Here is a 13640-nt window from a genome sequence, read left to right on the forward strand (position 1 = left end):
TCAAAGATGAAACAAAACATTCCTGAGAGGGGTAAAATTTGAAAGAATAAATGAAAAATGGTCTTAGTGAAAGACAATGAACTAGGGGACCGTTTCTTCAACATTTTTGTCCGACAAGTTGTCAGATCTGACATCTTTCCTTGATTCTGATTGCCTGAGAGGCACTTTTACTATAGTAACTGTCGGATAAAACGTCCGACAAGTCCTTTCATGAAACTCTCCCCAGAAATGGTAGTCAACATATGGGATTTCTTATAAGAATGAAATCAATCAATGAAGAAAATCAATGGTGACTTCACATTTGTGACATTGAATTGTTGGGAAGGATAGTCCAATGTGATGAAAACAATATATGGTCTGGCTTTAGAACATGATTTATTGTTTTACCATCTTTACTGTTGGTAGTTTCCTAAGGAATTTGATGTTTGTCACTGATTTGAGCCAAAATGTTGGATGATTAAAATCATTACACAAATGATTCAAAGGACAACCTTGGCCATTGATTGTACTAACATGGCATCCTCCCTACAACAAAGGCACAAAATAACAATACTAGAATAAACAAGTGATCGGTGAATAAAATAAAACCACAGTTAATTGATATTAAAGTAAATTATAGAATGAATATTCATTTAGGGAGTTCAAAAGTGTGGAGAAGGTATGATGCAAGCGATATCTTTAACAGAGTCCATCCTCTCCAGAGCATGTGGTGAATTGGTTAAATAAAAATCAATTTGGTTTCTATCACTTTAGGTCAAGTACATACTATGCCTGATTTCAACCATGTTCACAGTGGTCCATTAATGGACCATGGCCTCATAAATTTCATGCTCTTTTGAACTTGTTTGCGTCAGTTTGGTTTCCTAGATGACATTGAGATGTAACACCGTTTTGGTTTAGCAAGCCCCCCTAAGTTTTACGATGTGACAAATTGACTTTCAACTTGGTTGGCAGTTTTGATTTCATCCTCTTGTTTGACGGGTTAGCACTGCTGAGCTAGGCTCATTTTTTTTAACGATTGTCACTTGAAAGTGAGAGTTTTGTTACAAATTGACAGTATTAAAGAACTCATGAATTATGCTTATGATCTTTCAAAATGACATTAGTATTTTCTTTGAAACTTTACTTAAAGGTCAAGCCCACCTTTAGAAAAATGTTGACTTGAATAAATAGAAGAAAATCAAACAAGCATAATGCTAAAAATTGCATAAAAATTGGATATGGAATAAGAAAGATATGACATTTTAAATTTTTGGTAATTTTTCACAAACAGTTATATGCACGATTAGTCACATGCAAATGAGAGAAACGATGATGTCCCTCACTCATTATTTCTTTTGTTTTTTATTGTTTGAATTACACAATATTTCCATTTTTACAGATTTGACAATATAAGACCAAATTGACAACCATAAACTGTTAAACAATTGTAATTCTACATGTTCAGGGAGCCACAAAACTTTGTTTCCCAGGATAATGGGGAGAAAATTAGAACAGCGAGTGATGTCATCAGTTCTAGTTTTTGTGAGCATATAACTGGTTTTTTTTATTAAGCAAAATTTTGAAATGTCATAACTTTATTTTACATCCGATTTTGATCAAATTTCATTGTTATTCTTGTTGGATTTTTCTCTTTTTATTCAAATCAACTTGTTGTTGGGGTGAACTTGTCCTTTAAGATATAAATTACAATATTCATATTTTCAAATTTGTTTACTGCTAAAGGTATTTTATTACTGAAAATAATACTAACATGAACTTTGTACTTTTGGTTTATAAATTTGTTATGAAACTTTTCAGATTTTTAAAAGAAAACTAATTTTGTAGTTTTACACCAATTAGAATTCTTCTCTGTTTTCAACCAGGCAATATGATTTTATTGTTTTGATACTGAATTATTCAAAATGATAGTGGTACCCCTTCTCTGTCCAAAGAGATCACCTACATCACAGAAAATATCAAGAAATTCATTTTCAGTCAATGTCATTTGTACAGAAAGCAATATGTTTAATATGAAAGGTGAATGATCACATTTAATGTTTATTTTCGAAAATGGATATCAAGAAATTCATTTTCAGTCAATGTCTTTGTACAGAAAGAAATATGTTTAATATGAAAGGTGAATGATCACATTTAATGTTTATTTTGGAAAATGGACATAATTATTAACATTACTCTTTTCAGTGGACTGATTGAAAATTTTGACCATTTTTTGCAATCTCCTTTAACTCTGACTCAGTCCAAGTGGGAGATCTCTACCGATAATACAAATAGAAACAAGTTATGTTGATGGAAAGGATTTCATACTGAGGATTGAGGAGGAGTTACTCTATCAATCCCAGGATATTTTCTTTGGAGGTTGTTCCTGCAAAGATGTTTGTCAATTTTCTGATTTGTTGAAGAAAGTTTCTTCGAACAGTATCTACATTGAGTCAGGAGAGAAAATGAAATATACCTATAGATGACCGTAGGGACAATATTTTTTACATCAAGATTAAATGGTGCCATTCGATATGTGTTTTGAAATCTACAATTTGAAAAAAAGAGAATTTCTAGCACGGTGAAGAACAATTATGGATATGGTATGCCATTTTGATACATAAATATTCAATTTAAATAAGCTGTTTTTTTCCTTCTTTTTTTCAACTATCTTTGCATTCTAGATTCAATATGCTTCATGACAGTAACTACAAATGTCAGAATGACATTGTTGCAGGTAAATATGCTGTAATGGCTCCAACACTAAACTACGACTCTAGCCCATGGAAATGGTCCAAGTGCAGCAGAAACCAACTTACAGAATTCTTAGAGTAAGTATTTACGGAAATGAATATTCTATATAATTCAGAACTCATTAGACACATATTTAGAATATCTTCTCTTATCTTCTCGCTCTCCTCATTTTTACTTCATTTTCCCCTTTTCCACCTCCCCTCCTCCCCTTTCCCCTCCTCCCATTTACCGTCCTCCTCATTTCCCCCCTTCTCCTATTGTTCAATGTCCCTTTTTTCCCCATCCATATTTTGATGTATTTCCTTCTACCTCTGTTCTGCTTCTCCCTCTATTTTCTCTCCTCATTTTTCTTCCATTCTCCTTTCTTCTCCCCCTCTTCCATTCTCCTCTCTTCTCCCCCTCTTCCATTCTCCTCTCTTTTCCCCCTCTTCCATTTCATTTTTTCCCTGCTCCCATGCTCCACCCCTGTTTACCTCTTACTTATCCTGCTCTGCTGGTCTTCAACCTATCTTAATACTCTTCCTTCCTATACTTCCTTTATCATCTTATCCCTCACTTCCCTCTTCATTCCCCCCCCCCTTCCGCATACTTGTCATATTCTACATCTTAATGACTTTACGTCTACTTTAGATCTTCATGACTATTTGAAAACGACTGTCCTTTCTCTCATTACCATTGGAATATTTTTCTTAGTGATTACTGCTTCGAAATATTAGACTATAATTTTTTGAAAAATTGTTCTATCAAAACTTGTATGATTTCTTCAGTCTGACCATGTGTATAGGGATAGCTATAGGCCCTAAATATGTATAAATATATTGTCTTTTTCCTTGTGACATGGGGATATTGAATTCATTTAGAAATGTCATAAGTCAGAATTTTATTGAGACATTGCTTAATGTGCCAAGAGCTGTAAATGGATAATGCTGTGTGGGCAGCTTGATGAAGTTTGAACTCTAGTTCACATTTGGGAGATACTTTTGAAAAAATTGTTCAACCAAAACTTGTATGATTTCTCCAGTCTGACCATGTGTATGGGGATAGCTATAGGCCCTAAATATGTATAAATATATTGTCTTTTTCCTTGTGACATGGGGATATTGAATTCATTTAGAAATGTCATAATTCAGAATTTTTTGAGACATTGCTTAATGTGCCAAGAGCTGTAAATGGATAATGCTGTGTGGGCAGCTTGATGAAGTTTGAACTCTAGTTCACATTTGGGAGATATTTCTTTCCTTGGGCAAAATAAGACCCCTCAGTTGCCCTTTTATGCCGATTTCTGACAATGTGAAAATGGGTGAATGAACAGTCTTTGAAGCAAGCCTCACAATACATACTACCTACTAAAGCATGGAAAATGTGTTTGGTTTTTGTTGCATACTACAAAAGATGTAATGAGGTTAAAGATGATTAGGAGGAGGATATTATGTTCCCCATTCTTCAGGCTTCCTTTTGATTCTTTTCTTTGGGCTCAAAGCCAATATCAACACTTGTTGTCCTGGGTTTTCAACTGCAGCCACTTCATGGCTGATTTGCTAAATAACCTGATGAAGAATTCAGTTTTCACCTGCTCGTTGACTCATTTGTTTTGCTGCAAAAGGAAAATGATGGAATGAATGAATAGACATAAAAATGATGACTGGCTGACCGAAATCCTGTATGTTTGAATTTATTGCATTTTATCACATAAATGCACTTTGGATAACCTTTCCTGTACTTTTCAAATTTTTCATTTCATAGATCCCTAAAAAGTTTGAACAATTTTCCTCCAAATGATTGGCTTGTCTCAAGCACTCAGTCATGGATGACCCAGTATGGATATAAATTTAAGGAAATGACTAGGATATGAAATCCATTGTCACTGGGCCCCCGGAGGAGGGATTTGAAATGTAATAATTCCTTATTTTATTCATCTCTGATTTTCATTCAAATTTTGTGTGTGGCTCGGATGACAATTGCGTGTTGATATTGGGTGATATTGTTGATGGGCTATATCCCTGGGGCCTGCCTACCATAGGGGTTTTCAATCGGGGGATCAAACAGGAAAATGATAATACTCTGCCCAACGAAAGACGCTACAAGCTCAAATCACTCACAAATACAATTGCGGCTTAGGGATTCGCTCATCAGCCTTTGTCCTGTAAATTGATTCCAAAGTACTCCCAATTTGACGAATCTTGAAGAGGAATTTCTCCACGTTATTCAAGGCATTTTCATATTTATTTTTGTCACTCTTTTTGAAATATGAGAAATTTGATGTGGGATCATGTTACACAATATCTACCATTATAAGGGCAATTTATGTTGTCATAAACACTGTGCTTGGAGTTGTAAGCCCATCTACAAAGCGCTATCTTTATCAATGACCCAATTTCCACAGTGGAATTTTTATATGACCATGACTCTTTGCTCTCTAGAATCTATCAAAGACATCCCGAAATTTCTGCACGGATCTTGTTTGACGGGATGTTCACTGATGTCTTACAATATGAACTTTTCAAAGCATTGCTTCACACTCAACCCCTCCCCCCATTCATCATATTCATATGACATCTCTTGTTGAACTTCAGAAAATTGAGCTAGGTCTACATAACACAAAGCTTTGTAATCAATCACAAACTGGAAATGGCCAATGAAGGTCATAGTAGAATGCTTAAATTGTTCAACACACCCACTATCACCCAATCGGGATCACTATTTAAAACTTCCAATTGATTTCAAATCTTTGTTTTTCCGGGCCCTGTTCTATTTTGGCTGTATGATTAAACTCTTGCAACTGGAGATCAGAATCTTGTTCTCAAATCCTAGAATACATGTATATCGCAATTTGTTTGGTACTCTTTTGAACCAATTGGTCTGTTTTGTCCTGTGACTTGTTATCTCCGGAAGATCTATCCATGAAAAAAGGGTTCCAATTTTGAATCTACAATGGGAATGAGTGACGTGTATTAAGAGGTTGAATATCTTTCCATGATTTGATACTGTGGTGATTCTCTTTTCATAAATGGAAATACATCTTTAATGAATGAAAATAGATTTTGAATACCACAAAGGGTTTGTCATAAGTGAGACAGTAAAGTTATGGGACTGGATCATGGAGTGCCAGAATCCTGCAACTTTTCTAGAAGTAAAAATGAGTAACATCTTTCTACAAAAACAAAAAAACATTTTGCATAAAAAATATGTGTTTGCAATAAGAATATTAATCCATGCCATTGCTATTGATAAGTTTAATTCATGATAAATATAATTGAGGGAAGTTACAATCCTTTTCACATTCCATCATAAGGTATTAAACTTTAAGATCAGTTTTATTTAGCACCAACAGGACTTGCTTGGAAATAACCCCTATTAATAAGTGTCAGCAAATTTACCAGCAAATAAGTGATCGAACATGCATATATGGCATGAATTAATATGTGACTAAATAATTAAAGGAGACACTCGAAGAATCCAAAGTATTTTATAATGCCTTTTTGTGGTCATCATTGTAAAGGGGAAGTATTACTAATCAGATATATAACTTCACTTTTCAAAATAGTCATTAGAGTTTGCAGAAATCAGCTCTCAAAAATGATTTATTTTCATGCCATATTTCTGCCTTCCATCGGTCCTCTTGCGAGCTCCAGCTGAGTGACGTCACACAATGAGCGTGAGCAGCTGAGCTGACAGCAGCCCATTGAAGACGATCTTTCCAATCAGCGTTTTTTTGCTCTTAGAATTGTTTATTCCTCACAAGATTGGTCTTGTTATATAGATAAAAGTTTGAATTTACTGAACAGTGAAATAAAGCGCACATTTAACGTATTTTGGTAACCGATATTTAGCTTAGAAAAAATGATTTTTTTTCAAGAAATATATTTGAATAAACAAAGCATATTTTCACTTAGAAATCACACTTGCGACAAATTGATATTATAATCAATATAAAGCATAGACATTCTTCGTCACGACTGAAAAAAAATTATGAAATTTCATTACGTAACAAAGTCAGGAACCACAAAATAACATGGCAATATCCATCGCGAAATGATTGAAATTGCAGTTGAATTGCCGAAACATGATTAGCCCACAGCGGCGAGCGGACTTTGTTTAATATCTTAAAAGCACACCACAATGTAGGGAGTGGTCTGTGGCCAAACGTGTTGGCCATCGTTTTGTCGTGTGCGAGGACCCTGGTTCAAAACTCGGATTACCTTGGTTATTTTTTTTTTATTCCTTCTCGTCCCTACCCAGCTTTTTTTTCTTGTGAAATCCCATTCAGACCTGTATTTATCAAATCTTATTTAATTGCTGCTTTTGATTTTCAAGTTCTTGATTAGATTCTACTCTTATTTGGGATGGGAGGGGTACAGGATGAGTTAAAAGTCAAGTCCACATCAACTAAAAATTATTTGAATAAAATAATTTCCCTTGCTGTTTTTACTAAAACAGTCACAAAACAATGATATGCAAATTAGTGTTGTCACATCACATTCGTTTCTAATTTTTTTGTGGCATTTTTTTTTTTAATTCTTTGCAGATTTGAGTATAGGAATTTCTTCATCCGAACACAATAGGTTACATTTACGGAACTGTAACTCTAAATGTTATTTGGAGGAATTAAAATCCCTCTGAAAATTTTTCAGAAAATAAATAGAAAATTAAATATCAAATCTACATGTCATGTAAATATATCAAACAACAAAATACAAAAGAACTTAGTGCGTGTGACATAACGGTTAGTGTAATTTGCACATCGACACAGATGAGCATATCATCGTTTTATAAATTAGGCAAAATTTCTCAATGTTAGAGTAGTAATTATATTAATTTGAATCAAAGTTTTTATGAAATTTCCTGCAATATCTTATTTTTCTTTAAATTCAAATGAATTTTTGATTGTGTGGACTTCTCCTTTACTCTTAATGTAGGGAATGCATAGCAATATTTATCCAGAAACAAAATTGTCTTAAAATATGCAAATCTGTAATTGGGCACATGTTCACTTTTCTTTCATCCAGGCCACTTCCTCACACCCACCAGGCTTACAGTCTTAGAACAAAACAAAATGATGAACCATCACACAACAGCACACAACATTCAGTGCTTCACAATAAATATTTCACTTCTGTTCATACATGTACATGCAATAAATATTGTGGAAAACAAATAAAAGGCGTACCCATATTCAAATACCGTTTAAAAGGACAAATATATTATACCTTTCGAGAAAAATCAGCACGTTAGATATCTGATAACAAAACACAAATATGGGGCACTGCAAGAAACTTATGTTCCATTGCAAATCAAGCGTAAGTCTTAAATTCAAATTCAAGCGTAATAAGGTTGAGTTGCAATAGCAGTTCAACTACATGTACATGTTTGTCTTTAATCAAAGGACTTACCCTTGATTTGGGACGTGTGATTGATTAGAAAATTTCTTGCAAAATGCCCTAATAACATTAAAATTGTTTTTTTCGTTTTAAGTTGTGTGTTCTTATTTTCGACAAGCTGTATTCCTGTCCAAGTCAATTTTTTTAGTTCTCTCCAAAACTGTGCTCAAAATCGTTTCCAAGATCGATAAAGATAAATTTTCTGTTGCATCATTATCAGTCCAAAACTTGCATCGTAGCTCCTGGAAAGAGTGAAAAAAAAATGGCTATATCCAAATCAGTAAGAAGACATGATGGAATCTCCCAGATTGAAGTAGCGAGCAGAGACCAGAAGTCACCAGAGTCAGCAAGTGTGCAGATCTGTGTGTAGAAGAGAGAAAAAATAAAGAAATAATTTAAATAATCAAATCAAAGTATGAATTTCATTATCTTGATGATTGACGACGTGCGGTGGCATGTAATTCCCGGTCAACAACAAATAATAGTAGGTTTAGACACCTGAAAAATTCCACTCAGAACACTGGTGCTCTACCTCAACGCTCAAGTGATGTTTGTGTAGGCCCCACTCTACTTACCACTTAGCGGTAGTGAATCACTTGAGGTACGGTACTCTGTGTCATTACAAAGAGTGCATTTATCTTCATTGTTTTATGTTGAAGGCACTACGCATTCATATGTAGAAGCACTCTAATCAGAAAGAAACACCAGACTCTAGTTTTGGCCAGGAATCAGCATGATCAGGGTAACCACTGCTGAAAATTTGTCTTGCTTCATGACATCGGCATTATGGTGATATAATTCTGTGTATCTGGATGTATACGATACAGGGCCCTCCTGAGCATAAACGCATTGGGTACTAGACCTGTGTATAATAAAAACTTAAAAACTTAAAAACTTAAACATTTGGCCTTATCGTGAAAACATTCGGCCTTATCGTGAAATTTGGTGTTTGTGCGCTCGTTGTGTACAAAGTCAATGGGAGTGGATCACCGCCGTTGACGAAATAAACGGCAGTGAATGGACTGGTGACAAAAACTACGATAATGCCAAACATTCCTCTGAAACAGCATATTTTCAGCCATGGTCCATGCCAGTGCTCCTAAATAATTTAATCGCCTGAGTCCTGACCAGTTTATTTAGAAATCTGACTGAAGTCTTTGTGAAGAAAAATCTGCTGGAATTGTGCAAAAACATTATTTCTAAAATAAAGACTTTTTAATTTTAATAGTAGTCATGCCAAAATGCATGATTCTAAAATTATATCAGATCTGTATCTGTCATCTGACCTGAATGCATCGTCAGAACAAGTACAGACTACAGTTTCCAAACATGCTTACCTTGACTTTTGACTGGATCAAACAGCGTAACCTGCATCGGCAGCAAGTGAATGGGACCGTACAGCTTGGAATCAGAGCAACACAACGAAGACTGTCGAGTGGACAAAATCGGTCTTTCCAGTTCATAATTCAATAAAAATGGACAAAGTAACACAGTTCTGGTTCTCTTATAGTCTGAAGATGTCGAAATCGGATATCACAACACATGAAGAAAACGGTAAATTCGAAGAAAAATAGAGACCAGGAAGGTGTATCAGTGTATTATGCACAGAGAGATAGTGTGTAGTCGATCATGTGACGTCATTATTCTCGACTGTTTTCGATCGCGTGAATGTCTGCCTGGGGGCGGCTGGGGGGCTGAGAAGGGTCTCTATTAATGTCATTTCTTGCATTTCCACAACATCTGTAAGACTTTTTAGTGACATATTTGTGTATAAAAAGACAAGACCTTTCCATTCATATATAATTTGTCTATAATCATCACTTTCGTGAATTTTCTTTGTGTGTATCCTTTAAGTGATAAATAAATAAGTTGTAAAATTCATTTTGGTATTTATTCCCCAACTTCGTTTTCACACTTTTAAAGATAGTAGTAATATTTTTGTGTATTGTTTTAATGTATTAAATCGATATGAAAAGAAGAGTTTTCCTTAATAGATGCACAAAAGAACTTTGTGTTTCTCTGCCATGTACACCTCATTTTTGCAGTTTTCTATATACAACTAAGAAAATCAAACTAGTATGTTTCTAGGTGGAAGGTCAATTGAAATAATGAGATAAACCATGACATGGTGTGAAAGGTGTAATTTCATAGAATTTATGTGAAACCTACATATGAATTTCATAAACTGTGCTGTCAACTAAACTTTTCTTTGCATGTTCTGTCAAAAGATGGCATTTGAGACAATAATTCAGAAATGTATGGTAGAAGGGAAACTGAATACCACATTGGTGTCTTAATCTGTAGAAAGAACAGCTTTTAAACAGCTTTTATTCCCTGCATAGAGAATACATACATTTTATCATATTGCCAATCATTTGCTGCATACACTTTGATAATATTTAATCAAATTTAAAAGTATACTTAAGGCCCAGACATGTAAGCAGCTAGAAAAAAAGCCTACTGTACTTTGCTTTGCAGTTTACAATTCATGCGCTTGGAATGTTACATACTCTTATTCAACCTGATTAAGTCGTCTCGGAGAGATTAAAGGAAATCTTTTTCATGACAGTTGTGTGGGAGAATATTATGACTGCTCAGGGATGTATTATTGTGTGCTTACATCTGACATGTATTAAACTTGGATTGTTTTTTAGCAATTGTCGTCTGTGCATTAGAATTGATTTCTCCTGAGGACATTCCAATAGAGGAATAAAGACCTCTGCCTTTCCAGGTCTGATTAGTTTTGAAGTGTTTTGATGGCCAGTGTCGGCAGACAATGACGGAAGGAGTTAGTGCTTGGCGCAACTCATTTGGAGAATAATTTTGTTTCTATCGTGATGGATAAAATATGATTGGGATGAGTTAGTGGATTCTTGAATGCGTGATGGATTGATGGTGATTACAAGTGATAGGTTACAGTATAGGTGGGCTGGAGTTGAGAGTACATAATTTGAAGATTGTTTCAGAGCTGAAATTAGATTTTGCTGACTGCTCTAGTTTCACATCATCTAGGTTATATGGTTGAAAGTCCTGTATTTACAGGCAGGGAATATGATACATTTGGGCTTATATGCATCAGCCTAGTATGAACTTTCTGCTATTATCAGAGAATAGAGTAGTGTTTTATGAATAGTAATTGTATTAAATATTATTCTGGTTCCAAGAAAAAAGAAGTGTCAAATATGACTTAAATTGAATCAGTAAATGTAAATGTTTCATTTTATTACGATTTGAATCCTTAAGATCCAAATTTAGGAGTTTAGTTTATAACATGAAACTGTGGACCACAAATTATCTAATTCCCTTGGCCCACTGGATTCAGAATACAATGGGTTAGTGGGGTATGGAAAGAATGTATTGTGGTGCTCAAGGTAATATAGGTCTGCATGTAATCTGAATGTTTTTTCACCACTATTTCTTTCTCAATCCATTTCTTTTCAAATCTGCAGTCTTGGCTATGGTGAATGCTTATTGGACAAACCAACAGGAGCCCGCCCACTGCCTGTTAGATTACCTGGAGAGGTGTTCAATATTACCCGGCAATGTGAACTGGTCTTTGGCTCAGGATCAACTCTGTGCACCTATATGGTGAGTATTGAAAGCACAGGATGCGAGATACCTCAATTGTACCAAGACGTCTTCAACAAAAACGTTTTAATAGCATTAACAATAAGATATATGATTACTCAATACGTAATACGTACCAGGATTAGCAACAGTTTACATTTTTTATATGTAATTCTTAGGAATTTTGGATGGCTTTGTTTTGTACAAATTAATCATGGATTTAAATCTATATAGAATTTCCTTTTAGCCAATCATAGTGCAGAATTTCAGTATCTTTTAACAGATGCATTGAAACTTGCTCTTACTAACAAGCTGTATGCGACATGGCACAGCGGCTGTTTAAGTTCTCCCCTGATGAACTGTACAGTGTGAGCTGAGCTCCCAGGCATGAGTCCTGGTATCCAAGAGATTTATGACATAGTCAATTCCATCTTGATCTCAATATGCAAAGAAAGACATTTATGTTGGGCATAACCAAAACAAATAGTCACAGTGAGTGGTAGATGTGCAGGTAGTTAAATGGTTAAAGGGAAAGTTTGACTTTGGTTTTCAAACAATTTGACAAGAAACGGAAAACATTTTGACCTCCTTTGAGGTTCGGTCCCAATGCACTTATGGATGCGTAGAGGATGTAAAATGGAAAAAAATCTTGCCATCTGTTGGGAAATGCTGTGCATCCATGGTGTACTCATTGCATACGTGCTTCATGTGTTTTATCCATTGAGCATCCGTCCACTGTTATTTCATCCGCGCAAAAAGTTTTGAGCTGCCAAAACTTTTAGTACAGATAAACTTTCTGCCGTGCACAATGTTAATCCGCAACATATACGAGCAATAAACGTCCCATGTACATTATCATCTGTTAAACGTCTGCTGTCCTCTCTACATGCTCTGGGCATCCTCGCAACTCACATCCACTGCAGCTTGATCTTTTTATTAAAATGATTTGAAGTGAATGAATGAAATATAGGGACAGTAATTTTCCGCGATCGCGGAAAACAGACGGAATTCACGGAAAGGGCCTTTTGAAACGGAAATTGGCATTTCAAACGGAAAATCACGGAAAACATATTTTCCCTCAAAATACACAGAATAGCAACAGAAATTACTCCAAAATCACAACAAAATGAGAATATTAAATGGCCACAAAACCCCAGAAAACATGATCTGACTTCGCTACAATCATGACAATTCACACATCGTGACAGCAATCGACATCAGCACACTCGATTCTACCCCGGCCCAGCGCCCGTACCCGGCTGCCGGCCGGGTTGGGCTTCATATGCACTCGTATCGTTCCAACAACACGGTCGTGTGTTGCTGCCCTCTACGTTCGAAGACGTAACATCATGATATCATGGTCTTAAAATTCAAGATGGCGGATTGGCAAAAGTCGTTGACTGATGATAACGAAGTCCAAAAAACCCTAAAATTATCGATGAAATTTCAGTTCACCTAAAAAAATGCTAATAATGTGAAAGGTGAGGATGTATGCATGCTAAATGTGCTTTGAAAAATACTTAATGTACCCGCATAGATCCGATTAGAACGGATTCTATTGTCTTGTTGGTACAGTGGCATATATACAAATTTCGACCAGTGCGAGTGTACGTGTTGTGATTATATGTAAACGGAATTGTCACCTTTCCGTGTGTACAAAGTCTATGGGAGACGGAATTTCCGTTTTCGGACATGCTGAAACGGAATTTGAGATTTTCCGAAACGGAAAACGCAATTTTTTGAAACGGAAAATCACTGTCCCTAGAAATATTTTCATTTTGATCAGGAACCAACCCAGCTGCTTATCATTGTAACATGAGTTTTCTACTGGGATGCCTTCTGTACTCTTGAAGATGTATTTTTATGTTCTGCAATTCAAGTTGGACTACCTTATTGTTGTGCAAGGTTGAACTTCAATTTTAAAATGGTTGACAACTTTTTTAGGGAGGGGTTGTTGTGGTG

At 35.4% G+C, this 13640-nt stretch overlaps 1 protein-coding gene across 1 annotated transcript in view; it reads left to right on the forward strand.

Annotated features, from left to right (window-relative positions):
* The window catches only part of LOC121410999 (A disintegrin and metalloproteinase with thrombospondin motifs 9-like), a 136737-nt gene that overhangs the window by 60391 nt on the left and 62706 nt on the right, over nt 1-13640 (forward strand). Inside the window, exons 7-8 of the mRNA XM_041603454.1 lie at nt 2664-2810; nt 11561-11699. Coding sequence (XP_041459388.1) covers nt 2664-2810; nt 11561-11699 — 286 coding nt within the window. The remainder of the gene's footprint in view (nt 1-2663; nt 2811-11560; nt 11700-13640) is intronic.

The sequence above is a fragment of the Lytechinus variegatus genome, chromosome 3 (assembly GCF_018143015.1).
Source record: "Lytechinus variegatus isolate NC3 chromosome 3, Lvar_3.0, whole genome shotgun sequence".
In the NCBI taxonomy this organism is placed as follows: Eukaryota; Metazoa; Echinodermata; class Echinoidea; order Temnopleuroida; family Toxopneustidae; genus Lytechinus; species Lytechinus variegatus.